At 41.8% G+C, this 27684-nt stretch overlaps 1 protein-coding gene across 1 annotated transcript; it reads left to right on the top strand.

Annotated features, from left to right (window-relative positions):
• The first annotated feature begins 9109 nt into the window (after nt 1–9109).
• Nucleotides 9110–27455, top strand: LOC123694519. Its single transcript, XM_045639975.1, has 9 exons — nt 9110–10048; nt 10134–10265; nt 10354–10476; nt 13524–13811; nt 14111–14307; nt 17784–18592; nt 23406–23632; nt 25755–25916; nt 26097–27455. The coding sequence occupies exons 1-9, from the start codon at nt 9480–9482 to the stop codon at nt 26608–26610; spliced, it is 3021 nt and encodes a 1006-aa protein (XP_045495931.1). The 5' UTR covers nt 9110–9479; the 3' UTR covers nt 26611–27455.
• Nucleotides 27456–27684: the final 229 nt, after the last annotated feature.

Below are 27684 nucleotides of genomic sequence, written 5' to 3'. Positions count from 1 at the left end.
ACTTAAATTTGCACCACATAAAACTTGTGCCCTCCTCTCCACGAGGAGGCTGAAATATGACGTGCCGCGGCTCGCTATGGGAAGTGTGGAAATTAAATATTTTTCTCAAATGAAGATTTTAGGCCTAACGATCGACAGCGGCCTCACTTTTAACGCCCACGTCGGGACGGTATGCCAAAAGGCAATCGCCCGATATAAACTCTTGGCTAGGGCAGCCAGAGTTGGTTGGGGACTTAGCCCAGATATTATAAAAACTATTTATGTAGCTGTTATCGAACCGACTATTATGTATGCATCGGCAGCGTGGGCACCCACCGTGGAAAAGATGGGGGTCCAAAAAAGGCTGAACACCGTACAACGGGGGTTCGCCCAAAAGATCTGCCGAGCATATCGGACCGTCTCCCTGAACTCAGCTATGCTGTTGGCGGGGATACTCCCCCTTGACCTCAGAATACTCGAAGTCTCGAGATTATATGGGATCAAGAAGGGGGTGTCGCACCCAGCGTTGGGAGACAGGGAGGTGGAAAGAATGGCTCCGGCGATTGAGGACCCACATCCGGCAGAGCAGGAAGGGCTGGGGTTCGGGCTGGTGGACGAGGACTCGTATTCCGACGTGGCTGATAGCCACGTACATAGGATCTACACGGACGGCAGCAAGATTGAGGGTCGAGTCGGAGCCGCCCTTTCCGTATGGGAGGGGGAGGCCGAGACGAAGGCCGTCAAGCTTGCTTTGCCGCCGTATTGCACCGTCTACCAGGCCGAACTTCTAGCGCTCCAAAGAGCAGTAGATAGAGCCTGCAAGAGTGGAGTGCCGAAGGTCGGCATCTTCAGCGACTCCAGATCGGCCCTCCAGGCCGTCACACTCGGTTCCCCCCACCCCCTTGCTGTGCAAACAAGGGCGGCCCTCCGAAAAGCTGCTTCGCAGAGGCGGGAGGTCGCTCTGTTTTGGATTAAGGCGCACGCAGGGCTAAGGGGGAACGAAAGAGTTGACCAATTAGCCAAGGAGGCCGCTCTGGGGTCGAAGAGGAAACCCGACTACGATCTGTGTCCTGTTTCATTCGTCAAGCGTATCCTGAGACAGGATACGATCGGGGAATGGGACAGGAGATATGATGTGGGGGTGACGGCTGGAGGCACGAAGCTCTTTTTCCCAAGCGCTGCTGCTGCATACAAAATAGTTCGGAAAATAAACATCACACACCACACCACACAAGCACTGACTGGACACGGTGGATTCGCCTTCTACTTGAACAGATTCAGGCTGAAGGAGAATCCATCGTGTCTGTGTCAGCCCGGAGTCGACGAGACGGTTTCTCACCTGTTGCTCGAGTGTCCGATTTTTGCAAGAGATAGATATGTTATTGAGCAAAAATTGGGCATCGCGATGACGGGTGAGAATCTGCCTGCGGCCCTGGGGGATAATACGAGGACAGAATTTTTGGAATTTTGCGAAAGAATTGTGAGGGTGGTGAATAAACGGAATTGTGATAAGCTACTGTGATATTAGGGTTAAGTTTAATAAGTGTTGTGCCGTATTGTTTTATTTCTTTTTATAAATTTCATTGTAATGTTTTTAATTTATGTAGGTTTTAAATTCAATACTTAATTTTATTATTTTATTTGTAAATTTTAAATTGTATTAATTTATTATATTTTATTTTTTATTATTCCCAATGCAATGTTTTAATTAATGTAAGTTTTTAAAAGTAATATTTAATTATGTAATTTTTATGTTTTAGTATTAATTTGGAAATATTATTGTAAATTATTAACTTGTATTTTCTACTTAAAATTGTATTATTTAGGCCTAATTGTTAAAATAAAAATTCTTGGTATTTATTTGATTGAAAGCAAAATAAACATCTCTGGACAATATTCCAGAGGAAAGCATACAACACCCTGAGATGGCGGGTGCTTTATAAAAACAAAAAAATAAAAAACAAAAACCTAACCTAACCTAACCTAACCTAACCTAACCTAACCTAACCTAACCTAACCTAACCTAACCTAACCTAACCTAACCTAACCTAACCTAACCTAACCTAACCTTCTTCTTCAAAATCAAAAAAGGCTACTCGGAGGAGCATATCCCGCCAGGAAGAGAGGTGGAGCAAAAAGTGGGATATCTCCACAACCCACATCCCTCAACTCTGATAATAACAGAGTTCGAGCGTCTTGAAAATCTGGATCCAAATACTTTGGAGACCTATCATGTAGTCGGTCCCCAAATCTTCACCGACGGCAGCAAAATAGAGGGGAAGGTAGGTGCTGCCCTAACATGGTGGGACAAAGGTAAAGAGACCAGGTACTCCACCTTCCGACTAGAGTCACACAACACTGTCTTCCAATCGGAGATGTATGCGCTCTACAGAGCGGTCAAGATGGCAAGGAGCTCAAAAGCCAAAACTGTAAATATCATGAGCGACTCAAGATCTTCGCTTGAGCTTTTAAAAAATCCATGTGTTACACACCAACTAGCTCTGGAGATTAAAAAACTCATCGCGGAAACCCGAGCAGAAGACAGAGAGGTGAGACTCTTCTGGCTAAGGGCTCACGTGGGAACACCCGGGAATGAGAGAGCAGACCAACTAGCAAAAAAGGCTGCTCTCACCAAAAAGACGGCCCCTGATTACAGTAAAGTGCCCCTTTCATACATTAAGCGGAAAATCAGGGAGGTAACAATTCAAAAATGGCAACAACGCTACGAATCCTCCACCACAGGGTCGGTCACCAAGGCATTTCTGCCGACCGTCTCTTCTGCGAGACGAGTACTGAAGGACACCACATTGACACCAACTTTAGTCCAAGTCTTAACTGGCCATGGAGGATTCGCGGCCTATTTACACAGATTCAACCTAATAGACAGCCCATCCTGCGTCTGCGACTCGTCGTGCCACGAGACCATCTGGCACATTTTATTCGAGTGCCCAAGATTTGGTGGAGACAGACTCTCACTCGAAATTCAAACTCAGACCCAACTGAGCCAAGAGTCTCTACCCACCATCATGGAGACTGAGAGTCTGAGGAAGCCATTCCTGGCCTTTGCCGCTAAAATCGCACGAGTCGCAGCAATAAACAACGGCTCAACAATTGCATCCAAGGATTTGCCCCACCAACCACAAGTCCCCACCCCTACAACGCCTGCAAACAGTAGGCCACTCATCACAACCACAGCAGGTCTAAATAACGTTATTACCCCAGCGCCGACAAACTCCAGTGAACAACTACTGGAGTGCGCCAAAGTAGGGGTACCAAAACTGAGAGTTCGTAGCGTCGCACTCTTCATGGACAACGACAATGAGTCATTTGGAATTTCCTTCTGCCGGGAAATCACAAACAATCAGCTGGCCATCTCACCCGGCCTCGCAGCTCTGCGGTTTGGAAGTACCAACAAAGCCGTGATGAAGCGTAGTAGCTACATAGCTCTTCCTCTGGCAACATTCATGGGCCACTCCTGCCGGGTGGTACGATTGCAAAACAAGGCGGTCGTACTCCTCGAATGGAAAGTCGAGTCCCCATTCACCCAGGCATGTTTGATACTTACCAGTCTTGCGCAGAGTTGCCAATCAGCGGGAGCACACCTACCCCGCATTATTAGCGTCGACGCTATGGCCATCGGGTATCAGAAAGGTGAAGTTGTGGACCGTTGCGGATGCGTCACTGCCTCAAAACATTATGAGGTAATAGTTTATGAAGACCGAGGGGAAAACTTAGACTACCTCAAACCCCACGTACGCGCCGCATCGACCGCACCATATCACCTACCCACCGGCGTCAACCATCCACCAACAATCAGTGGTTCAGAGCGGCTACAACAAAAAATTGCAGCCGAAAGGCTCTCAGCATTAGAGAGTAGTCGAAGTCCAAAAGAGTGCCCTGAAACCCGGAGCCGAATGAAGGCCCTCTCTGACTTCTTTAAAGTAGTCATGGGTCGGCCAACTGAAGGCAACCCGAGTGGAAGGCAAACCTCAGCTGTGGAGAGATTTTTAACTCCAAACAAGGCCACAGAACGGCCAACGGATAGGACAAAGCGAACTCGGGCTGATTTCGGGCAAATCAATTCACCACAATACAGAACCGTCGCAAAACCCCTCGACCACATTATCAACGCCTTTCTGGAATTCCGCGCTATCATCGAGGCAACCAGAGAGGTCAGTCTGGCAACATGCAGAAACATCATGCATGCCTATCAGCTTAACAACCTTGCGCTGCTAAGGGTCAGACTCGAGGAGGCGGACGCAGCCATCTATAACAACGCAACATCTAAAGTCATACATGGACAAATGTCCGGTCCTTACATGGCTGCGTTCAGCGCTAGCGTTGGTTTTGTTCCTATAGACGAGAATGCACTCAAAATCAAGGGAACCACCACTTTTAAAACCCCCGAGGGAGATCCCATCGTCGTGACCGCCCGTTGCACCAAGATTATGCTGGATGACAGGATCCTGGACATGGCAAAAACCATTGCCCCGGGTCCTGACATCTCGGCGTACGGGAGTGACTGGGTGGTACCCGACATCAAGTGGATCAACGGAGTGCCGGGCTGCGGCAAAACAACATATTTGGTAAAACACTTCGACGAGACCAATGATGTAATTGCGACAACCACAGTAGAGGCGGCAAAAGATCTGAGAGAGAAGCTAGCGCACCGCATAAAAGGAGAGGAAAAAATACGAGTGCGCACAATAGCTTCAATCCTCACAAATGGATTCAGGGGGTCCTTCAGTTGTAAACGGTTAACCGTGGACGAAGCCCTCATGAACCATTTTGGCTCTATAATTATGGCCGCCAAGCTGTCTGGCGCAGTGGAAGTGGTCTTAGTCGGAGATGTAAACCAACTGCCGTTTATCGACAGAGATAATCTCTTTCACATGAGATACTGTCGGCCCGACTCTATCACAATGATCCACCAAAACTTACTTTGCACACACCGCAATCCGATGGATGTTGCCTTCGCCCTCAGTGAAGTGTACTCTGGCATATACTCATCTCAGCCCAGAGTGCACTCATTAATCCAAAAGGGATATAGAGATGCGGTTATCCCAAGATCCTTGGAAAATACCCTCTACCTCGTACACACACAGGAGGAAAAGAGCACCCTTTCCAACCAGGGCTATGGAGCGGGGTCGGGTTCCCGCATCTTAACCATCCACGAGGCACAAGGCCTAACGTACGAAACCGTCTTCATCCTGAAATCAAACGCCAAAAAACTCAGCCTGCACGACAGTGTACCTCACGCGGTTGTCGCAATATCTAGACACACCAAGACCTGTGTCTACTTCGCTGACGACTGTGGCGACGCGATCGGCAGGTTGATAGGGAGGGCACAGAGGGCCAGTACCAAGAACATCATGGAGTACTGTTTAAAAATGGCCCTCAAGGATAGAAACGGCAGAGTCGTGGAGGCCCTCACAAAATCAATTAAATAAAACCACCTCACCTCCAAAAGCTTGGATTGCGGCAACAATAACCAATACTTCATACTCCTTACCTATCCACTCAATAATATGTATTGTGTTTTTGGCTTTAATAGATTAAATTAAATTTGTATTAGAATTCATTTTAATTGATAAAATTAATAAATATCACTATGTATTAGATTAAATTTGAAACTGTTATAAATTAATTGTATAAATTGTATCACTTATAATATTATGTAAAATAGCATGCACAAGAAAAAAATATATATATATATATATAATAAAAATTAAAAAAAAAAAAAAAAAAAATATGTAAAAAAAGAAAAAAATACTAATAAAAAATAATAACAAAAAAAAATATATATATTATAATAAAAAAAAAATATATTAATTATAATATTAAAAAGAAAAGAAAAAAAAATACTGCATGTTATAATATAAAAAAAAAAAAAAAAAAAAAAATGCATGTTATATTATAAAAATTATGCATGTTATAAAACTAGTTAAGAGACTAAAAATAATATGTAATTGTATTATGGTAGTTGACGGGACTACCTCATTAATTGTGACGAGTAAACCATCCTTTTGAAAAACAAAAAATTATATTATCTAAAAAAAAAAAGGCACGGACCTTGAGTCTGTGGAGTTTGTTTTATTTAAAAAAAAAAAAAAAAAAAAAACCTAACCTAACCTAACCTAACCTAACCTAACCTAACCTAACCTAACCTAACCTAACCTAACCTAACCTAACCTAACCTAACCTAACCTAACCTAACCTAACCTAACCTAACCTAACCTAACCTAACCTAACCTAACCTAACCTAACCTAACCTAACCTAACCTAACCTAACCTAACCTAACCTAACCTAACCTATCAGGAACTGTAGAACTCATTTGCACGCGATAATAACTCACATTATTTTTTTGACCTGCTAAAAATGATTTGCTTCGGGAAGTTGGTAGATCATTTTTTCAAATGTCGTTTTTTAAAGTAAAAACGTCAGAACTATTTCTTAAAAGTATCAGGAACTCTAGAACTCAACTGCACGCGATAGGAACTCACATTTTTTTGTGATCGCCTAAAAATGCTCTGCTAAGTTCACGGACATGTCCATAATAATTATTGCATCAGAACTTACAAGATGACTTGAAAAAAGAGTATGCAACCATTGCAACCTCATATTGTATGGGGCGGTGAACTTGGGGTTGCGTGATGCATCCGCTACAAAATGAAATATCGATGAATGTTATAAAAATTACCTTGCCTTAGATCCTCTTTTTTGTGGGTTGTTGAATAGATTGGTGGGGTAAAGCAGTTCTCCGTAAAATCCAAGATGGCGCCGAGGAAAATTTGACTTTTTTTCGTGATGGGTGTCATTTTCATGGTTTTTGGGGTAGCTATTAACGAATATGAGGTCAAAACTACAATCCAATATGGCGCTGACGAAAATTTGGCGCATATTCAAGGTCTTTGGCCAAAAACCATGAAAATGACACCCATGACGAAAAGATATAAAATTTTCGTCGGCGCCATCTTGGATTTTAGTTTTGACCTCATATTCGTTAATAGCTACCCCAAAAACCATGAAAATGACACCCATCACGAAAATAAGTCAAATTTTCGTCGGCGCCATCTTGGATTGTTGTTTCATAAAAATAATATTTGTCGTACTCATACAGATCAACCAACATCATAACGCCATCCCCGGAGAATAAAATGATAACTGCAAAAATACAACTGTTCAGGAGAATTAATAAAAAACCGATAATTGACTATAACTTGCCAAGCAAATAGACGTAGAGCGATAAAAAAATACTCAGTGGTAGCTAATTTTTTAACCTTTTATTACGTATCAAAATAGTTTTAATAACTTTAAGAGAACTGAAGTTAATAAAAATTTAAAAAGTTAGTAGCATTTAAGACTGATATGTAAATTTACTAATACACACTTATCATATTTTTATTATCGTTCATATTGGACATATTATTATGCATTAATGGATAATATCCAATGAACTTTTATTCTGGGGTTTTTTAATATAAGACAATATTAGTTAGAGTAATCAACTATTATTACATTAAAAATGAACACAATAAAAAGTAATAAAAATCAGTCTTCCTGATCATCATCGTGATCATAATCACAGAGCAAGTAATATAGTATGATCATAATTTACATGGTCATACGAATGGCGCCAAAACAATATATTTTTACGAGAATAAAAATGATAATAGGCGTTCGTCGTTAAATCGCTGATTCGTTTTTCCGTGAATATTATTGTAATAGTTATTATCACATAAAGAGTTAAGAAACTTTTACACTATCATTATACATACTATCTTTATTTTCTAGTACGAATAATTATGTTCTTGGAAAAAGAAGTGAATATTATTGTAATATGTTATAACTTTGTGGATTACAGGAGAAAAATTACAAAAAAAAATTGTATAGATGTATTAGGCTACTTAAGCTTCAAATATCTCATAACAATAAAACTATGGTAATGGCGATTATCATTTTATTCTCCGGGGACGGCGATAACAGTCTTCCTATGTGTGGGTGATAAGCCATTATTTTAAAGGACGTATACCTAGTCTAGTTTCAAAGTGAATTAGTAAAAGTGAAGTCCGGGGAAAAAATTTGTCGTAGGTAATATAATTTAATTTTTATTAATGTATAAGAAAAAATTTTAAAGATTAGACACATCAAAACGTAGCACTATAAGCGACGCGCGCGAGGGCCACGGTCACAGGCGAGTCAAATCCACAGACGTGCAAAAATACGTAAACTGCAATCATCTAGGACAGTAGGACCTGGGTTTTTATTCTTAGTTTTGATCTATATTTTAACTTAATTACAACATTATGAAACTCCTCCATTAGGTAAGAAAATTTTGAGCTTCTTATTACTTTAGTCAAATAAAAGTGATTTTCAATATACATAAGTATTGAGGTTTTCATTCATCTCTTTGCGCTTAAAAAACTCATCTCATCTTATTCTTAAATATCGTAAACGCGAAGGAATAGATTCACAGTACAGAACAGTAAAAACAAACTGTCCTGTGATTCACAGTAAATCTCTTAAATATTGTAAATACCCGGGTATTTTTTTTTACCTTAAAAGTCAAAATCAAAAACAGAGAAATTACGTTTAAGAATTTTGACTTTTCTAAACTCGTTCACAACTTGCCAGTTACCGGTCGTCTGTAAGATTTTGCAGTGGATTCCATCTCATACTTCAGAACTATAGGCAACGATAAGGCGGATGAATTAGCGAGATTTAAGTGCTTCTGCTGATAAATATCAAATCTTTTTAAGAAAAATACGTCAACGTTTATTTACATAAGAATGATAAAGAGAGAAGATAAACATCCGTTGGAATATAATACAATTTTAACACAAAGAATCCAGGTGATGCGTGTCGGTCAGAGAGATAGTGACCGGTGGTCAGTGGCTCGAGGAGATGCAAGCGTAGACCGTGGTGCATCGAGATTAGAGCGTAGCGAGCGCGTCACGGTCTCACAAGTCGCCGGATCAATCGGCCGCTCGCAGCGCCGGCACAGCGCTCAACCGCGCGCCTCCGCGGCGGCCGGCCGTGCGCGCGCCGCCCGCCCCGCGCCCCTCGCCTGCCGCCCGCGCCCTACCGGCACTCGCTCCGCGCCGCGCTGCAGTGTGCTGCGGCGTTACGTCACGCGCCCGTCTCCGACACTCGTTCCGCGTCTGCCGCTATTCTCGTTCGAACCGTACGTGTTTGTGTTTGTGTGTGTATGTGAGAGAGTTCGTAATCAGTACCCTACTGCGAACGAGCCTGTGCTAGTGAACCACCACATCGAATTTATACTATTTCAAAATGTCGCAAATAACAACCGAAATTCGCACATGCAATTTGGAATTTACTTCGCGCCATATCTGGATATCGTTGAATACTTAACGTTTAAGCGAATGTAGAAGATAAATACTATACAATTAAGTCCCACGACCATAAACTATGTGCCGGGTAAGGGCGAGTAGGACGTTCGAGCGCGAGGGCTGACGGCTCGGGGCCCGGGGTCGGTGCGATGTGCTGGCGCGCGGCGGCGCTGGCGCTGCTCGTGGCGGCGGCGACTCGCGGCGCGGCCGGCGGCTGCGGCGTGGCGGAGTTCGCGTGCCGGAGCGGCGCGTGCGTGCGTCTGGACGCGTACTGCGACGGCGAGGCGCAGTGCGCGGACGGCAGCGACGAGCCCGTGCACTGCTCCGTGTGCAACCGCACGTACTACGGCCGCGTTGGTGTGGCGTACGGCGTGGCCGTGCGGGGCAGCCCGCGCGCGCCCTTCCTCTGCCACCTCACGTTCACGGCGGGCGGCGGCACCCACGGCGACCTCGTGCAGCTGGCCTTCGACGACTTCCGCGTGGGGCGCTACGAGGCGGGCGCGCTCGACGGCTGCCCGGACGGCTACATGCAGCTATCGGAGTTGGGCCGACCCTTCACCGGCGGCTCTTGGTGCGGCGCGGCCGAGGGCGTCGCGCTCTATTACAGCGAAACGGCGACGGTCACCGTCTCGGTTAAGCTGTTTCGAGCGCGCCTGGGAGAACCGTTCGGGTTTAAGTTGAGATACAAATTCCTAGCGCAACGGGATGCTATAGTTAGGTGAGGCGGTCGTTAGATATGAACTCGCGACGCGAGCGTTCATACCCTGCGACCGCCGGTGACACGCGCACCCCGCTCTGTGCAGGTTCGGCGCGCTGGAGGCCCCGCTGGAGCGCGGCGCGGTGTCGCCGGGCACGTACTGCACCCGCACGTACGAAGAGTGCCACCGCAAGCCCTGCCGACTGCAGAGTCCGAACTACCCTGGCATGTATCCTAGGTCAGCACTAGTCGTAATGAAAAGAATGTAAATATAATGACGGCGACGGTGTACCGACGGAGGTGTGAAACGATACTAAATGCCGCAGGAACGTGACTTGCTACTGGAGCCTGCGGCAGAAGGACATCCCGACGTGCAAGCACGCCATGATCTCCGTGCGCCAGGAGCACTCGCACAAGATGCAGATCAAGCGATCCATATCTATGGCCAGGTAACATTAATTGATTTGAATATAATATGTAAATATTTAAGGATGATTCAAGCTACACCGTGTCCGCAGCCGTACCAAACGATATCCATCGTCATTTCAAAGACATGCCCCGTCCGGGACCCAGCCCTAAATTATCAGTGGTTAAAACTTACATGGTAAATTTTTTTTTGAGTGGGCATCTTAAAGTCGCTTAGTGTTTCGTTAAGTTTTCTACAAACAAAAGCTAAGCCAATTTAGTTTCCACTTTCACTCTAATGATGCCTTTTTATATCTATTTAAATATAAAAATTGATTGAATGAATGGATATAAAAATTGAAATCGCGTAGACTTTGTTAGATAAATAATTCATTCTAACATTGCAGCAACAAATACCGATATTAATCTATTATTATAGCGGTAAGACTACTCGACTAGGTTTTGTTCTTATGTAATATTTGAAAATATCTCTACAAAAGCTAATCCATTTGAATCACTTTTTTACTGACATAATTTAGGTTTTGTAGAGTAATAATGCATTTAAACAAAAGCTCATCTATTTGGAGTCCGATTTGTGACTCAAATAGTTAAAGGCTTTGTAGATTCGCGCCCCGGACGTCGGTGTAGCGTAAATCAGCCTTAAATCATTATTTATATTATAGGTACTTAACCGTGTTTGTTTACATTTCTTGAACAAAATACTTTGACGAGTAAAATTCCATTTGACCCGCGACGTTCACAAAACAATTGGACTTTTTCTCGTCAAAGTTTCTTGTTCTCTGCAGTCTTTGAAAAACATACTTATAAAATGTACCTAATTCATAATACAGTAGACCCGCCTTACACCGGCGGTTTAAAATTGCTGAAACCCCATTTTTTTTTAATTTTACGTCGATAATGCATGATTGATCAGTGTACAACCAGTACAAACAAAACGTGCCACCACTATAATTATTATTGTGCTCTACTCGAAGATATTGTAGAGGTATTTATTCCAAAATGGTACACAATGAAGCATTATTTGTACCTACTTCTGAGACAGAACTACCTATAACACCTTATCATGAGGCCCGTAATTTGTCGAATTACAAGGTAGTCACTCCTGCGTAAAAACATCCGGACTATAGGGGATCTCTAGACAGGGGATCTCTACTCTCATCGCCTAGATAACCTAGAACATAAATAATTATACGGAATGATAAGTTAGACCAAGTTCGATACTGTATATGTTACCGGAAATGTATGTAATCCGTCATTGTATACAATTCCTAGGTATATAATTCCTAAAATCGCACGGAAATGTGTGAAATAAATTATTTTATACACATTGCCTAGGAAATCTATACATTTCCTAAATAGCAATCGGAAATGTAAAACATCTAAGATATTGGAAGGTACGCGGGTCGATGGGGGGAGGGCCGAAAATTCGTAATCAGAATTTTTGGTTTGGATAAGGGGGTCGGTTCGGTTAAGTTCGTGTTTTTTAAAACTAGATAGAAATAGGAGCCCCACTTTGTGGGGCTCCGTCGGCCCACGACCTCTTCATTATATTAATCAACCACTTATTTCAAAAGATCAAAGTTAACTTTAGCTAGTTATAATTATTTAGTAGTTTGACGGTAGTTGTTTATCGTCGTTGCTCCGACAAACATATTATTATTATTTTACGGTAAGACTGTTACCCGATACAGTGTTTTATTACAGAAATCATTTATTTTATACATTTCCTAATACGATATTGGAATTGTACAATTCCTAGGAAGATTATACATTTCCTAGGATATCTATGCATTAAATAGTTTATTAAACAATATTTTATGCATTTCCTATCGGAATGGTATCGGAATTGTACACATTTCCTAGGATTTGTTTACAATTCCTTGATTTCATACATTTCCGGTAACATAAATATAATCTGAAAACTTACTTTTGTCGTAATTATGACCTGCCCCCATAGCCAAGTGGCTTTCTGTTAGCGTAGCGTTCAATAGAATAAACTAGACTAGGGACTTAGATAATTTATCTACAGCTTACGTCAATCTCATACATTCGTAGTCTATTCTATTGAACGCTACGCTAACAGAAAGCCACTTGGCTAGGGGGGCAGTATACTTTCACAGCAACCCATATTAAACCCATGTCCCATACATATAATATTGTTAATCTTATATATAAAAATAATGAATCGCAAAATGTGTTGGTATGCGCATAACTCGAGAACGGCTGAACCGATTTCGATAATTCTTTTTTTATTATATTTCTTGAAGTACGAGGATGGATCTTATGTAGAGAAAACGTAAACATGTACCACGGGCGAAGCCGGGGCGGACCGCTAGTATGTATATTATATTGTGTATAAATAAATGTGAAGACATAATATGTAAGTATAATATTATTATTTTTTTCAATCGGTGTTAATATATTTTTAATCCAAAGTACCCTTCATATTTTTCTGTTCACTTGTTATGTTAGCACCTTATGTCAGAAGTAGGTCTTATCATCACTACATAGTATAAAACAAAGTCACTTTCTCTGTTCCTCCTTCCTCTCCCTATGTTCCTATGTATAAATTACGCAACAGATTTTGATGCGTTTTTATAATTGATAGAGCCATTCAAGAGGAAGGTTTTAGTATATAATTTATGAGGTTTTAGACAAAGCGGGCGAAAAGCTATTATAAAATAATATATGGAGTGTAGAGGAAGGAGGACCATCTCTTATCTAAACCTAATAGTGCCTAGTACAAATAGTATATAATATAGTAGTGCACACACCGTAATTATACACGTGTAATAGTTTGTGAGGCTGGTTGGATGAAAATAATGGTGGTTACTCTTTCACATATTAAAACTGATTCGCGACTTATATTATTTAAATGAATGAATGAATGAGTCGAGTGAGCTACGTCGCGAGTGAAACCACGGTCATCATCTAACTAGATGTCCAATTTTATTAATTGTATGGAACTCCATACAAATAAAATTGAACGTCAGAGCAGAGCTAGGGCCTAACGGCGGTAGTCTGTAAAGAGGCGAGGCAGGGCGGAGAAGTGAACGTAAAGCGGTTGCAGCCTAAACAAGACGGGGCGCGCGGTGCGGGCGTGGCGCGAGTGCACGGGCGAGCGCGACCGGCTGATCTTCTACGACGGCGCGTCCACGGACGACCCCGTGCTGGTGGAGTACTGCGGCGGCGACTGGCTGCCGCCTGTGACGTCGCGCGGGCCCGAGATGCTGGTGGCGTTCCACTCGTCACCCTTCAGCGCGCCGCCGCGCGCCGCCGTGCCGCACGCGCCTTTGCGCGGCTTCGAGCTCGACGTCGACGTCATCTTCGCTGACTCCGACTCGCTTGACTACGCGAGGTAACCTTATTACATAACTCTTAGCGCCGCACGATACGGCCAGCTTCTCAGGCGGGCCGGCCAGTGAAGCCGGCCGTATCGTGCGGCGTTGCCAGGTAATACCTACATTGAATATAATATTTTTAAGTATCAATTTAAAAATTATTCAATACATAAATATACATTGAATTATGGTATTTTCAGGTGACATCTGTAAATTTTTTTTTATACTTAGGTTGATTTATGACATAATATTTCGCGGCTCCACTTATTAATAGAGGATTACTTCTTCTGTGTTCTTATATCGTGCCGACGCGCAGGGAGGCGCGGCGCTGCGAGTTCCACGTGAAGGCGTCGTCTTCGGACGAAGAGCTGGGCGCAGCGGGCGCGGGCGCGGGGGGGTCAGGCGGGGCGGGGGGTGCGAGCGGCGCGCGCGGCCGCCGGGGCCGCCTTCACGCGCCCACGCACACGCTGCCACCCAACACCACCTGCTCCTGGACCTTCCATGGCCGACCCGGTAACGCCGTTATATTGGAGCGTCATACACACATACACACAAAGTCTATAAAGATTAAGCGATATCAATGAAGAAATCGAAAATCAAAATGAAATTCATGCTATCTATACAGATTTTTCCAAGGCATTTGACATGGTCGATCATAGCCTTCTTGTCCAAAAGTTGTTCCACGCAGGTATTTGTGGCTCTTTGCTCAGATGGTGCGAATCATATCTTCGTAATAGGTCTCAATTAGTTATACTCAGAGGTTACAAGTCAGTCGCTCGACCAGTACCCTCAGGTGTACCTCAAGGTTCTCACCTCGGTCCTCTCTTTTTTCTACTATACAAAATAAAATACATATAGAAAAATATGTTGCCGGCGTCCATGCAAGTAACTTTGAAACCAATCAACTACTGTAGGAGATACGTTAAGAAAATGAAGCAGTTGTAGTAGTATGTCAAAATCGACGGTGTTGAAGGCGTTACTGAAATCTAAGAACAGTCAATTGCTTCTTGTCCATTTCGTTCCGTATATCATCCGTGACTTTAACGAGTGCGGTAGTCGTACTATGACCTGGACGGAAACCGGATTGCATGGGACTGTGGATATTATTGGTGTAAAGGAAAGAACAAAACTGTTGATGAATGAGGCGTTCAAGGACTTTGGAAAGGAAAGGCAGAATGGAGATAGGACGAAAATCTGAATAAATACTAGGATTAGTTTTTTTGGGAAGTGGAATAATTTTAGCGTCTTTCCAGACATCAGGAAATTTACTGGAGGCAATGGAGGCGATAAGAATATGGGTTATGACGGGGGCAATTATATCTAGGATAGGGACAATCATATTACTACTAACCAAGTCACAACCGATGGCATTGGACGAAATGGACAAAATATTCTTTTTAACGTCACTAGCAGTAAATCGATTAAAAAAGAACGGTTGATGAGTAGGAATTGGGGTTGATGAAAGATTTTTAAGGGTAGACCTTTTTTGATTTGGACAAATAGAAGATGATGATACGAAATTTTTATTTAATGAGTCAATATCAACATTGGTGGGAAATTCATTTGAGGCGCATTTACCAACTCCTAATGTTTTTAAAAATTTCCATATTTTACCCGTGTTGCCGTTCTCGACGGAGCTATGGATGTGGCGTCTTTGTGCATCTCTATACAATGTATTGCAACGATTCCGGATATTTCTATACTTCTCTCGCGCAAAATCGGTTTTAGCAGATTTGAGTTTGGCTTTAGCACGATTTTTTTATTCATTAGAATTTTTAATTCTGGAGTAAGCCAGTTATTTCTTGTTAGAAAACAAGTAGAAAAGTATAAATATTTACTGAAATGTATTATATATATTTACTACTAGCGGTCCGCCCCGGCTTCGCCCATGGTACATATTTCGCAATAAAAGGTAGCCTATGTTCTTTCTCAGGGTCTAAGGATAGTGTATGCCAAATTTCATCAAAATTGGCCCAGTAGTTTATGCGTGAAAACCATACATACATACAAACCTTTCCTCTTTATAATATTAGTATAGAAAAAGCTCCCCCCCTCCCACTTCCCGAATTGGCTGTTATTTATTTTTCCTTTAATTTTTATCATATTCCCCTCCTTTTCTAACGGGTTTCATCATACTGTGATTTTTTTTAGGTTTTTATCATTTTGGAAGGGATTGGCACTGGTCTATTTCGTTTATAACTAAAGTAATAATATTGATCTTAAAAAAATGTAATAATAATTTTCGAATAAAAAATTAATCGAGCGAAAATGTTACAATTACGTAACTGTCTTGTAGGTACATGGAAAGAAAAAGACCCAATAAATCATACACTAAAGTTCCATTTTGATTGTATGTGTGACTGTTTCAGAATATTAATGCGAATTCACATAAAATTTAGGGAGCCTCCCCTTAATTTATCAACAATATCTGTTGTTATTGTTTAAAATTGAAAACAAATGTCTAACTGCGATATGAGGACTTATGTTCTTTGGAAGTGTTCGTAAAGTTGTCGATCCGCAGGGCGGGAAATCTATGTGTAACAAAATAATTCATACATTCTTAGATATTTTTACAATATAAAATATCCCTAGACTTCGTTGATGTGTTATTATAAAATACATTCAGTCAACAAAGTATCGGGAATGAATGATTTGTTTATGGTTCCAAATTCAAATTTTTGTTTTTTTTTGTTGCAGTTAGGTTGGTACAACTGTTTTCCATTTTGGCGCGGAGTTTGAGTAGCATCTGTCATTTAAATTAAAAACAGTGCTGTTTTTAGTTTTATAATATCTACGCGTGTATTGCGAATTTCATAATGGACAAAAACATCGAACAAAGAGTTTGTCTTAAATTTTGCATCGCCAATGGAATTTCGTGTTCGGAGACACTGAAAATGTTACAGAAGGCATATGGTGAATCGACTTTATCAAAAACACGTGCTTATGAGTGGTACAAAGCGTTCAAAAATGGTCGAGATGTGATGGAAGATTTGCCTCGCTCTGGTAGGCCATCAACGTCTGCAACTGAAGTTAACATTGCAAAAGTGAAGGAAATAGTGACTGAAAATCCTCATGCAAGTTTGAGAGAGATGGCCGCCAATCTTTCTGTATCTCACGAGTCGATCCGTACCATTTTAAGTAATCATTTGAGTATGAAACGTGTTGCCGCACGGCTAGTCCCAAAAGACCTGAATTTTCTTCAAAAACTCAATCGCATGAGAGTCGCGGAGGACATGCTAGAACGAGTCAATACCTACCCAACATTCATGAAACGCATTGTTACTGGTGACGAGACGTGGGTTTACGAGTTTGACATGCAAACTAGTCAACAAGCTTCGGAATGGCGTCTTCCAACTGAACCAAAACCAAAAAAACCACGTCAAAGTCGATCACAAGTCAAGGTCATGTTGACTGTTTTCTTTGACTATCGCGGTGTTGTGCACTCGGAATTCTTGCCGGAAGGTCAAACGGTAAATAAAGTATATTATTTGAGCGTTATGCGGCGTTTAAGAGAACAAATTAGACGAAACAGGCCAGTTTTGTGGAAAGAAAATTCTTGGATATTGCATCACGACAATGCGCCTTCGCACAAAGCCATCATTGTGAACGAATTTTTGTCCAAACACTCAACAAATACCATCGAGCAACCACCGTATTCACCAGATATGGCTCCAGCCGACTACTTTCTTTTTCCTAAACTCAAATTACCACTTCGTGGCACCCGTTTTCAATCGGTAGAAGACATAAAGGAGAATTCGCGGCGAGAACTGAACTCCATTTCGGAATCAGCGTTTAAAAAATGTTTTGATGATTGGATTATTCGTTGACGTAAGTGTATAGTTTCTGAAGGAGCATACTTTGAAGGCGATAAAATAAATTTGGATGAATAACAAAATTTTTGTGTATTATTGATATTTTCCCGGTACTTTCTTGACAGAGTAGTATATTTTATTTTTACAATTTTGTAATAAATATAACGTCGTTCGCAGGAGATCTCGTGTGGATATACTTCTCAAGTTTCACGCAGTACTCGTTGGTAGAAAACAGAAGAGTCGAGAGCGGGGAACGCGACGAGGAGAGCGCGATGACGGCGCCGCCGCGGGCGCTTGGGGGGGAGGCACGCGCGCAGGCACAGGCGGGCGCGTGCGCCGTGGAGCTGCGCGTGTGGGACGGCGGCGGCGCGGGCGAGGCGGGCGCTCTGCTGGGCCGCTACTGCGACGCCGCGCCCGCGCTGTGCGCGCGCGCCGCGCTCGCCAACGCCACGCGCCTGCCGCGCCCCTGCGCGCCGCCCGACGGCTACGTGTCCGCCGCCTCGCTCCTCTCCATCTCGGCCACCACTCTACCCGGAACGGCGACGCACCCCTTGGCTTTCTCGCTGCATTACGAGTTCGTGGACGCGAGGCTCGAGGGCGCGGCGCTGCCGATCGCGGAGACGCGCGTGCGCACGGAGCCGGCCGAGTGCGCGCGCCGGCTGACGGTGCCGGGCGCGTTCGCGTCGCCGCGCAACGCGCTGTGGTTCGGGCGCGGCGGCGCGCGGCGGCTACGCTGCGTGTACCGGCTGCAGGCGGGCGGCGCGCCGTTGGAGCTGAGCGTGCTGGCGGCAGCGTTCGGGCGCGAGCCGCGCTGCGTGACGCGCGTGGACGCGGTGACGGGCCGCCCCGTGTGCTCGCCGGAGCCGGGCGATACGCTCGAGGCGCGTCCCGGCGATTTGCCGCTCGAATTTGACGACGTCGACGATGAAGTTCCTTCCTATCTCCCACATCTACGAATTTACGAGTCGCCTTGGCCGGGATACCGGGTGAGTTGATTCGTATAAGTTATTTTATTTTTATTTTCTTTATTTAAGGATCACAAGTGACCACAAGTGACAGCTTACACACAAGCGTTAACATAATATATTTATGAAATTAATACAAAATGATATTTAATATTAAAACAGCTTAATCATTCATATAAATATACCTGCACCAAATGACTGGGATTTTGCCGTTTTAAGAATTTAATTAGGACAAAAAAAGATTTATAATCTTGTTCTTCATTACAGGCCATTTATCAGAAAAAATATCAATATCTACTTAATTTAACAACGAGTTATAATATCTTAAAGTTCTTGTAATAGGTGAATTATATTTTGTATTTGTTTTACGTGAGGGTAGAAATCGATATTATAAGAGCTAGGACGTTTCTGTCTACAAGGTACAGATATATTTACATGGTTAAGAAGTTCTGGACAATCAACTTTACCATTTAATATTTTATGCAAAAATTCCATATCTAAAAGTTTACGTCTGTTAACTAGGGAGCATAATTTAAAAAACTTTAATCTTTCGAAATAGAAAGCTGTACGTTGTGATGATATTTGAAAGTAAGACAAAAGTCTTTTCTGAATCCTTTCGACTCTGTTCCTGTGCACGTCATAAAAAGGAGACCATACTTGAGAACAATATTCTACAATATTGCGACATAAACATAAATTTAATATTATTTTAGTTCTATAATTTTTAAATTGCTTTGTATTACGTATAATAAAACCTAAATTTGGAGACTTTAGCTAAGATTGCGTCAATGTGTGGATAAAATCGACCTGTGCCAAGGATTTATTATCAATTACATAAGTTACTACTGGTATCGGATTTTTATTTCGTGTAAAAGAAATGTGATAGCATTTCTGAATATTTAAAGACATGCCATTCCCTTGGCACCAATTAAATAGTCTATAAAGGTATTTTTGTATAAGAAATTGATCGTAAGTACTAGCAACAGGTCGCATTATTTTGAGATCGTCTGCGTAAAGATAGGGAGCTGTATTCTGGAAGCAGTTAATAATGTCGTTCACAAAAACCAGAAATAAAAGCGGTCCCAAGTGAGATCCCTGGGGAACACCCGACATTACGTCAAAACACTTAGTTGATACCCATTTACAACTACGTATGATTTACAGAAACTCAAATATGACCTGAACGAATTCAGCAAAGCTCCAGTGATTCCATTCTCATTTAGATTTAGCAAAAAAATTTTTTTAATGATTGACTTTGTCGAAAGCTTTGTTAAAGTCAATATAAATGACGTCAACTTGAACACGATTGTCAACATAACCTATAATATTTTGTACAAATGAGATTACGTTACTAGAGGTAGATCTATTAGAGACAAAGCCATTGACAACAAGAAATAATTGATTTGAAATGATTGCTAATGAACGGATAAACTATTGATTCAAATATTTTTGGAAAAATTGATAGGATTGAGATTGGTCTGTAGTTTTGATTTTGATTTGATCTGAAACTATCTTTAAAGATTGGAACTATTTTTGCTTCTTTCCAATAGTCAGGGAATAGACCAGTTCGTAATGATTCATTAATATAACTAAAGGTGGAGTGAGCATTCTATAACATTCTTTTATAAATTTGGGAGGGATTTCATCAGGTCCCGGCCCTTTATTTCTATCCAAAGACTTAAGTTTATTTGAGACCATTAATTGGTTTATTTCTATACTTTTTTGGTTACTTGCGATACTTTCTTCTATTTTAAGACAATAATTATTGTAACATACGTGTAATAATTTAACACAGCGCTTGGTTAAATGGTCTAAAGTTAATTTGTCCATGGGGTTTCTATATTTTTTAAAGCGCATCCTAAGTTTATGTTTCTCTTTTAGTCGTTTTATTAAGTTGTGTGTAAACCATAATGGATATTTTGCAGGGACAGCTTTTGTGAGAGGGACATTTTTATGTATTATCACCTACCTATTAGTATTTATTTGTTTCCGTTGAGTAAATAAATTATTTATCTTTTTAGAAAAAACCTTGAGAGGACGTGTCAAATGACATCCGGATGGAACGAAGTTACTAAAATAACTGGCAGCAAGCCAGAGAGATATTCTATGAGAGAGAGATAGACACAGAGACACAAATATTGCCCATAAACAGTAGTAGCGCAGTAGTTTACTATGCAACTACAGTTTTTCAGTCATTTATTGTAAAAATTCGCAAAATTAAATATTTTTTTTTTGTAATTGATAGAGCAAATCGGGAGCAATTTTTTTGGAAAAAAACATTGTATTGCATTGTGCCAAGCTAATGTAAAACTTACTTTACCTAACAGTAGTTAACTAAGTGCTTAGTGCTTGGCACCAACTTCAAACCTATTAAGTAAATAGCACATCTAAATAATACACACATCAACAAAGTCTAGGGATATTTGGTATTGCAACAAATATCTCAAAATCTATGGAGAATTTTGTGATTTTGTAAATGGAAGAATTATAGCTCATTTTAAGGTCTTTAATAAAAAATAAAAACATTTCATGATTTTTTTTAATTTTCATTAAAAATGTTGATTTTTCTCACCAAGGTGGAAACTTGGATAATAAGGATTTTCATTTCTTGTCAGAAAACTATACATTTCGACTAAAATTGGCAATTTTTTTGCAAAAGTCTAATTATAAAATATCAATACTGTCAGCCATGGATAAACTGTTCGAATCTATAATTAACAATAGATTTTACTTTCATCTTAAACCACTGTTTGACCCCTGTCAACACGGTTTTCTTCCATAGCGTTCGACCATGTCAAACCTTTTGGAATACGTCAGCGATATCAATGAAAAAATCGAAAATCAAAATGAAATTCATGCTATCTATACAGATTTCTCCAAGGTATTTGACATGGTCGACCATATCCTTCTTGTCCAAAAGTTGTTCCACGCAGGTATTTGTGGCTCTTTGCTCAAATTCAAATTCAAATTCAAATTTCATTTATTTACCAGAATGTAGTTACAAAAAAGGTGTTAATACAATATTAAGGCGCTAATACATTCTACCCACTATTTGGGTGTGCAAATATTTAAATGGAAATAAGTTAAGTAAATTACAGTACACCAACACTACACAAATTCTTCGCGTCACTATTGTTAAACGTCACTATAATTCTTCCTTGTCACAGATTCCGCAATGTAATAAGTTTTTGAATATCATAAAATTGTTTCTCCATTAACCATTTCGTCAATTTCTTCTTAAATATATTTACTGGGAGATCCTTAAAGTTATCCGGTATTTTATTATATATTGTAATAGTCATAAATATCACACTATTTTTTGCTTGATTTATTCTACATGTTGGAAAGTGCAGTTTATTTTGATACCTCGTTAACATATGCGAATTACTTCTCCTTTCTTTTTAAAATATTCTGGGTGGTATTTAACAAATAAACATACTTCTCTTATATATATTATGCAGGTTAGTGTAAGGATACGTAATTTAAACTGTCCCTTTGATGTAATCCGCACAGGGCCCGGATACATTTCTTTTGTGCCACAAATACTTTCCGCACCTCGCAAACTGTCCCCAAAGAATTATTCCGTAAGAGAGTATCGACGATATAATATATGCATGGTAGGCATTTATTGCAGCATTCATATATACAGTATCTCTTAGGCGACGTAATACGTAAACGAAACGATTTATCCTATCACAAATATATTCAATATGACTGTCTCATTTTAGACCTTCGTCTACCAGAACACCTAAGAATTTATGGTGTTTTACCTGTTCGATTACTTGATCATTACATTTTATGTCTAGATGGTGCGAATCATAATTTCACGAACTTCACTTCACTGAAGTCACGAACATTCGCGATCTCGGTGTAGTGGTGGACACAAAAGTCTTTCACGAGCACATAGATCGGTAGCAACAAGGACCGCACGCCTTTCATCATTAGACAGACCAAATTCTTTAATGACCCTGAAGTACCAGTATTGCTTTTTAATTGTTACGTACGATCTCTCCTCGAATACTGTAGCCCTGTATGGAATCCTACATATGCCGTACACATAGGTACAGCAGTTGGAACGGATACAGAAACAATTCCTGTACCACCTAACCTTCCTTTTCCATAACCTAGTAACGTGATATCGTGTTACTATACAAAATTATAAATGGTAAAATAGATAATTCTCAATTATTGGGAAAAATTAACATGTACACGTACCAAGGCCATTTAGCCGTCCCACTAACATAAAACGTTTAGTCTTCCCTTTTGTCGTACAAACTACGCTCAACACTCGTCATTGCACCGCATGTGTTCAGCTTACAACGAAATATGTAATAACGTTGATATATTTAGCGCATCCTTAAATTCACTTAAAATTAGTTTCCAAAATTGTATAAATATTGTATTTAAATTCATCCATAATGTTATTTTTCTAAATTACGTTAATATGGTAATAATGTAAATATGTATTCGCGTACATTATTGCAGGCTGTGTTCACCTGCAATAATGAATTTAATAGAAGGTCTAGCACCTATTACTTGTGAGTTGTGATGTATCATAGAATAACCATTTCTACTTTTGTAGTGCTAAGTCCAGTTTGGTGGACCTATTAAAAAAAAAAAATAATTAGAGCTGTCAGCATTTACATAATTTTACTGACAATGTCGGGTTTTTCTTACTTAAAATTGAATACTTTAATTGAATCTTATTGCGGTATGAGGTTTTGTGTTCTTTGGAAGCGTTTGTAAAGTTGTCTGCTCTAAATTGAGTTGCAAGAACCCGCAATCCGAAGTTCGCAACGGTGCATAACGCGCGGGGTCCCGGCCGCCTGTGCAGGTGCCGGTGGCGTGCCTGTGCGACAACAGCAGCGCGCCGTGGAGCGCGGCGTCGGGCGGGCCGGCGCTGGAGCTGGAGCTGGTGGCGGGCGCGCTGAGCGCGGCGGAGGACCAGCGCCACGTGCACTTCCGCGGCGAGTGGCGGCGCCGCGCGGGCCCGCCCGACTGCGCCGCGCGCCGCCGCCTGCCGCCGCCCGGCCAGCACGTGCACCTGCTCTACCCCTACAGGTGCCGTCAGCCGTGCTGCTCCTTTTCTTTTATTTAACGTTTCCTCATTTTATGATTTCCTCCTTATAATTGACTCTAACGATCTCTGCAATATATTGCATATTGCATAAATCGTAAATCGAGTCAATAAGGAGTTAAAATTACACCTTGTACATAATATACTTATAAGTACAAGGTGTAATTTTAACAGATTTTAGTCTTTTCGAATCTCGAAAATCTATGTATGTATGTAGATTTCTCTCTTTTTAAAAATGATGGAATGTGTCTTTTTAATATCATTAATCATTTCACCTGTTCGCGTCCATATGTCTATTCGCGTCCATTTTGCGGATATCCCTTAGAAAATTTACGAAAATATCTATATTTTTAAGTAAAATTGTAATATGAAAATATTCGACAATACCTCAATGCTTAGAGCATTGTTGATTTAATGCTCTAAGCCTCAATGTATCAAAGACATGCACACATACACAAAAATTGCCTGCACACAGCCTATCATATTAAAAAAAAATATATACCTATTTAATTTTGACTATTCAACGAGAAAGCGCAAACGCGCGGGATTTTAAGAAAAAAATAGTGTGCAGCGGTGCATTTGACGGTAATGTATGTTCTATGTTCTTGTTTTATGTTCTTATTTGTATATGTAACTTTTTCTTTAATTTGCTAACAACAAATGGAATAGTATGGATTATGAATTAGCTTATTTCTTTTACAATTAACAGCTAAAATAAGATGGACGCGAATTACTTCACCGAATTTGTAATACATACTTCCATATTGCGACGATGCAAACTATACCTACAGGGCATGACAATAGAACATAATATTGCGTCCACTTGTTTTTCATTACGTAGCAATGAATTGTTTGTAAAAATCATTGAGTTAATACCTATGTACTACGTAGTACATAATATTAACTCAATGGTAAAAATATGTAATTTATAATGGATTGTTCATTTTCAGTGTAATTAGCAAATTTTTTATGATATGAGAATGAGTGTCAAAAAGTCAATAAGAAAATAAGAGGAATATTTGGAAAATATAAACAAAAATAAATTTAATTCATTAGAAACTAAAAAATGGGTAGGTTAAATAGGGTACATAACGTTATTTTGTTTATTGTTAATTTGTATTTATATAATTCGGTATTTTCAGTTTCCTAATAATAATGTTGATTTTAGGATTCCGAACCTACTACCGAATCAAACCACTTTGATATCCGTCTGTCTGTCAAGACCCTTTTTCTCAGGAATGCGTGGAGGTATATGGCTGAAATTTGTATTGAATACTCAAGTTTACGGTCCCTTCAAGCTGTGGAGCCAATGCAATTAAAAGATACAACCGTTTATGCTGCAAATTTTCGCAAATTTCGACATTCGGAAGGGAATAAAAATCTACAGGGAGCTTTACGTGAATACAAACTCTTGAAATTTGGTACGATACAATGTCTTATAGCACAAATAAGGGAAACATTGAAAAAATAATCATTTACGGTCATAACATAATATGGAAAAAAACAGGTTAATACGGAACCCTCGGTGAACCCGCGAGTCCGACTCGCATTTGGCCGGTTAAAGAAGAATAAAGAATTTGTTAATAACTCAGGCCCCGGAATCACAGACACAATAAAAAATCTATTGTGTCGTGGACCGATCGGGGCTCGGGGCTCAATGGGTTAAAATCTAATTTTATTTGCATTTATCTTATTAAATATCACCCAATACAATCTTAATTCCTTTTCTAAGCTTGTGGACGCGAAGTGATCCACGGGTGGACGCAAATTGGATTTTTTGGACGCGAACTGGGTAAAACGCCTATTTCTGTTGTTTGTCTAAATAAATAAAAACCACATGATATTTCAAACACAATTGAAAGTAAATCTTAAAAAAGACTATGTAATGAACACGTTACATTTACATTTACATTTTGTATTGAAATTTGTATTGGAAAATTTTTATTTTCTCCTTCAAACTTTCCAACTGCACTAAGTGGACGGGAACAGGCGAAATGCTACCTAAATTTTTTTTTTATATACAGTAAAATTACTTTTTTCTTGAGATGCGGTCACTAAATTCCAACCAACAAGTATAGTACCTAAATTGAATATTATGCGGTGCAGCTCAAACCGCATGTCGGAGTGTGGCCCCGCGCCGTTCCTACTGGAGGCGCGCGGCAACCGCTCGGTGTTCCTGCGCGCGTGGGGCGAGGAGCTGCCGCTCGGTGCCGAGCCCGCCTGCCGCACCACCAACCGCCTGCTCGTGTACGACGCGCACACCTCTCGGTGAGTGTCCCGCTCGGTCTCCATGCGCACGCGGTGCGAGGAGCTGTCGCGTCGCCCGGAGCCGAGCCTGCCTGTCGCACCACCGACCGCCAAAAAATAACGTGTCAACCAATAAAGAAAATGGATTATAATAAAATCTTAACAAGCACTAAAATGTATCATATAAACCGCGTTCGGTAGGCTGGTGAAGGCGATATGTCCGGGAGACGACGACGGCCGCACGGTGCACGTGTTCACGGAGGAGTGGTGGCGGCGCGGCGCCGGGCGCAGCGCCGCGCTGCTGGTCGCGTGGGCCGCGCGCGAGCCCGGCGTGGCGCACTTCGCATGGATGGAGGTGTGGCGTGCGGGCGGCGGCAACTCGTCGCTGTGCGCGCGCGAGTGCGCGGCGCTGGGCGCGTGCATGGCGGGCGCGCTGTGGTGCGACGGCGCGGCCGACTGCCCGGGCGGCGCGGACGAGCGCGGCGCGTGCGGGGCCGGCGCGCGCCTGCTGGCCGCGCTGGGCGCGCCGGCGGCGGCGGGCGCGGCGGGCGCGCTGGCGGCGGCCGCGCTGCTGGCGCTGCTGCTGGCGGCCGCGCTGCGCCGGCGCCGCGCGCGCCGCGACAAGCGCCTGCTGGGCGCGCTGGCGGCCGGCCGCCGCTTCACGGAGGAGCTGCTGTACGACGGCTCGCGCGCCTCGTCGGCGGCGTCCTCCTGACGGCGCGAGCGCTCCGTCGAGTACATCCACGTGGACCGCGAGACCACCGTGTGACCGCGCGACGGAGCGCGCCCCTAGCCTCGCGATACGTTGACTGTACCCGCCCTCGACGTTGCCAATTTTAAAGTATTCACTGCCGAAATGTCACCTTAGGGTACGATCGTAACTTAAAACGAAGTAATTAAGTGTACGTATTATATTTCTTTTACTTTCTATCCTTATTCTGGACTCAGTGGGAAAAGTGCCGCCGAGCATTAGTGTTGTGATATGAGAGGATTAAAAGAGTTATTAAAAGTGCGCCAGTGAGTTATATTTTAAGCGAATCACTGTATAATGTAATATATTGTAAGTACGTCTTCGGTAGAGTGGTGTACACAGTAGCGACTATGGAGTTTCGTCGCCGGCGGACTCGCCCATGCGTGTTGCCGTGCAACGTTGCGTGTTGCAGCGTAACGTTGCGTGTTGCTGCGTAACGTTGGGTGTTGTTGCGTAACGTTGCGTGTTGCTGCGTAACGTTGCGTGTTGCTGCATAACGTTGCGTGTTGCTGCGTAACGTTGCGTGTTGCTTCGTAACTTTGCGTGTTGCTGCGTAACGTTGCGTGTAGCTCCATAACGTTGCGTGTTGCTGCGTAACGTTGCGTGTTGCTGCGTAACCTTGCGTGCCGCGTGTTGTACTGGAACTCGTCAGTGTGAGGCTCGCCGGCCGCGGCCGTGCGACGTTTATTTGTTATATTATGTTGTTATTGTTTGTGTATATTCTATGATGATTTCGATGATCTATCCCGTCCCTCGTTTTGACTTAAGTTGTGTATCGCTAATATATATATATTATTAAAATAGATCGAATTTATGAAAGTTACTATGGTTTTATTTGTTATCCTATAAGATTTTCGATATCTACTTTATGTTGGTAATATATACAATTTTAAAATAGATAACGTCGTCGAATGTAAGAAATAAAAATAATTATGAACTATATCCCACGGAAGAGAAATGTAACAAGTCTTTATTTTGTGTTAGGTGGCAAAGGAAGTGTTGCTTAGCCGGATGGTAAGCAACCCTAAAAACCTTCCT

The sequence above is a fragment of the Colias croceus genome, chromosome 9 (genome assembly GCF_905220415.1).
Source record: "Colias croceus chromosome 9, ilColCroc2.1".
Lineage (NCBI taxonomy): Eukaryota > Metazoa > Arthropoda > Insecta > Lepidoptera > Pieridae > Colias > Colias croceus.
The sequence above is the reverse complement of the archived record's forward strand: the minus strand, read 5'-3'. Positions and strand labels throughout refer to the sequence as shown.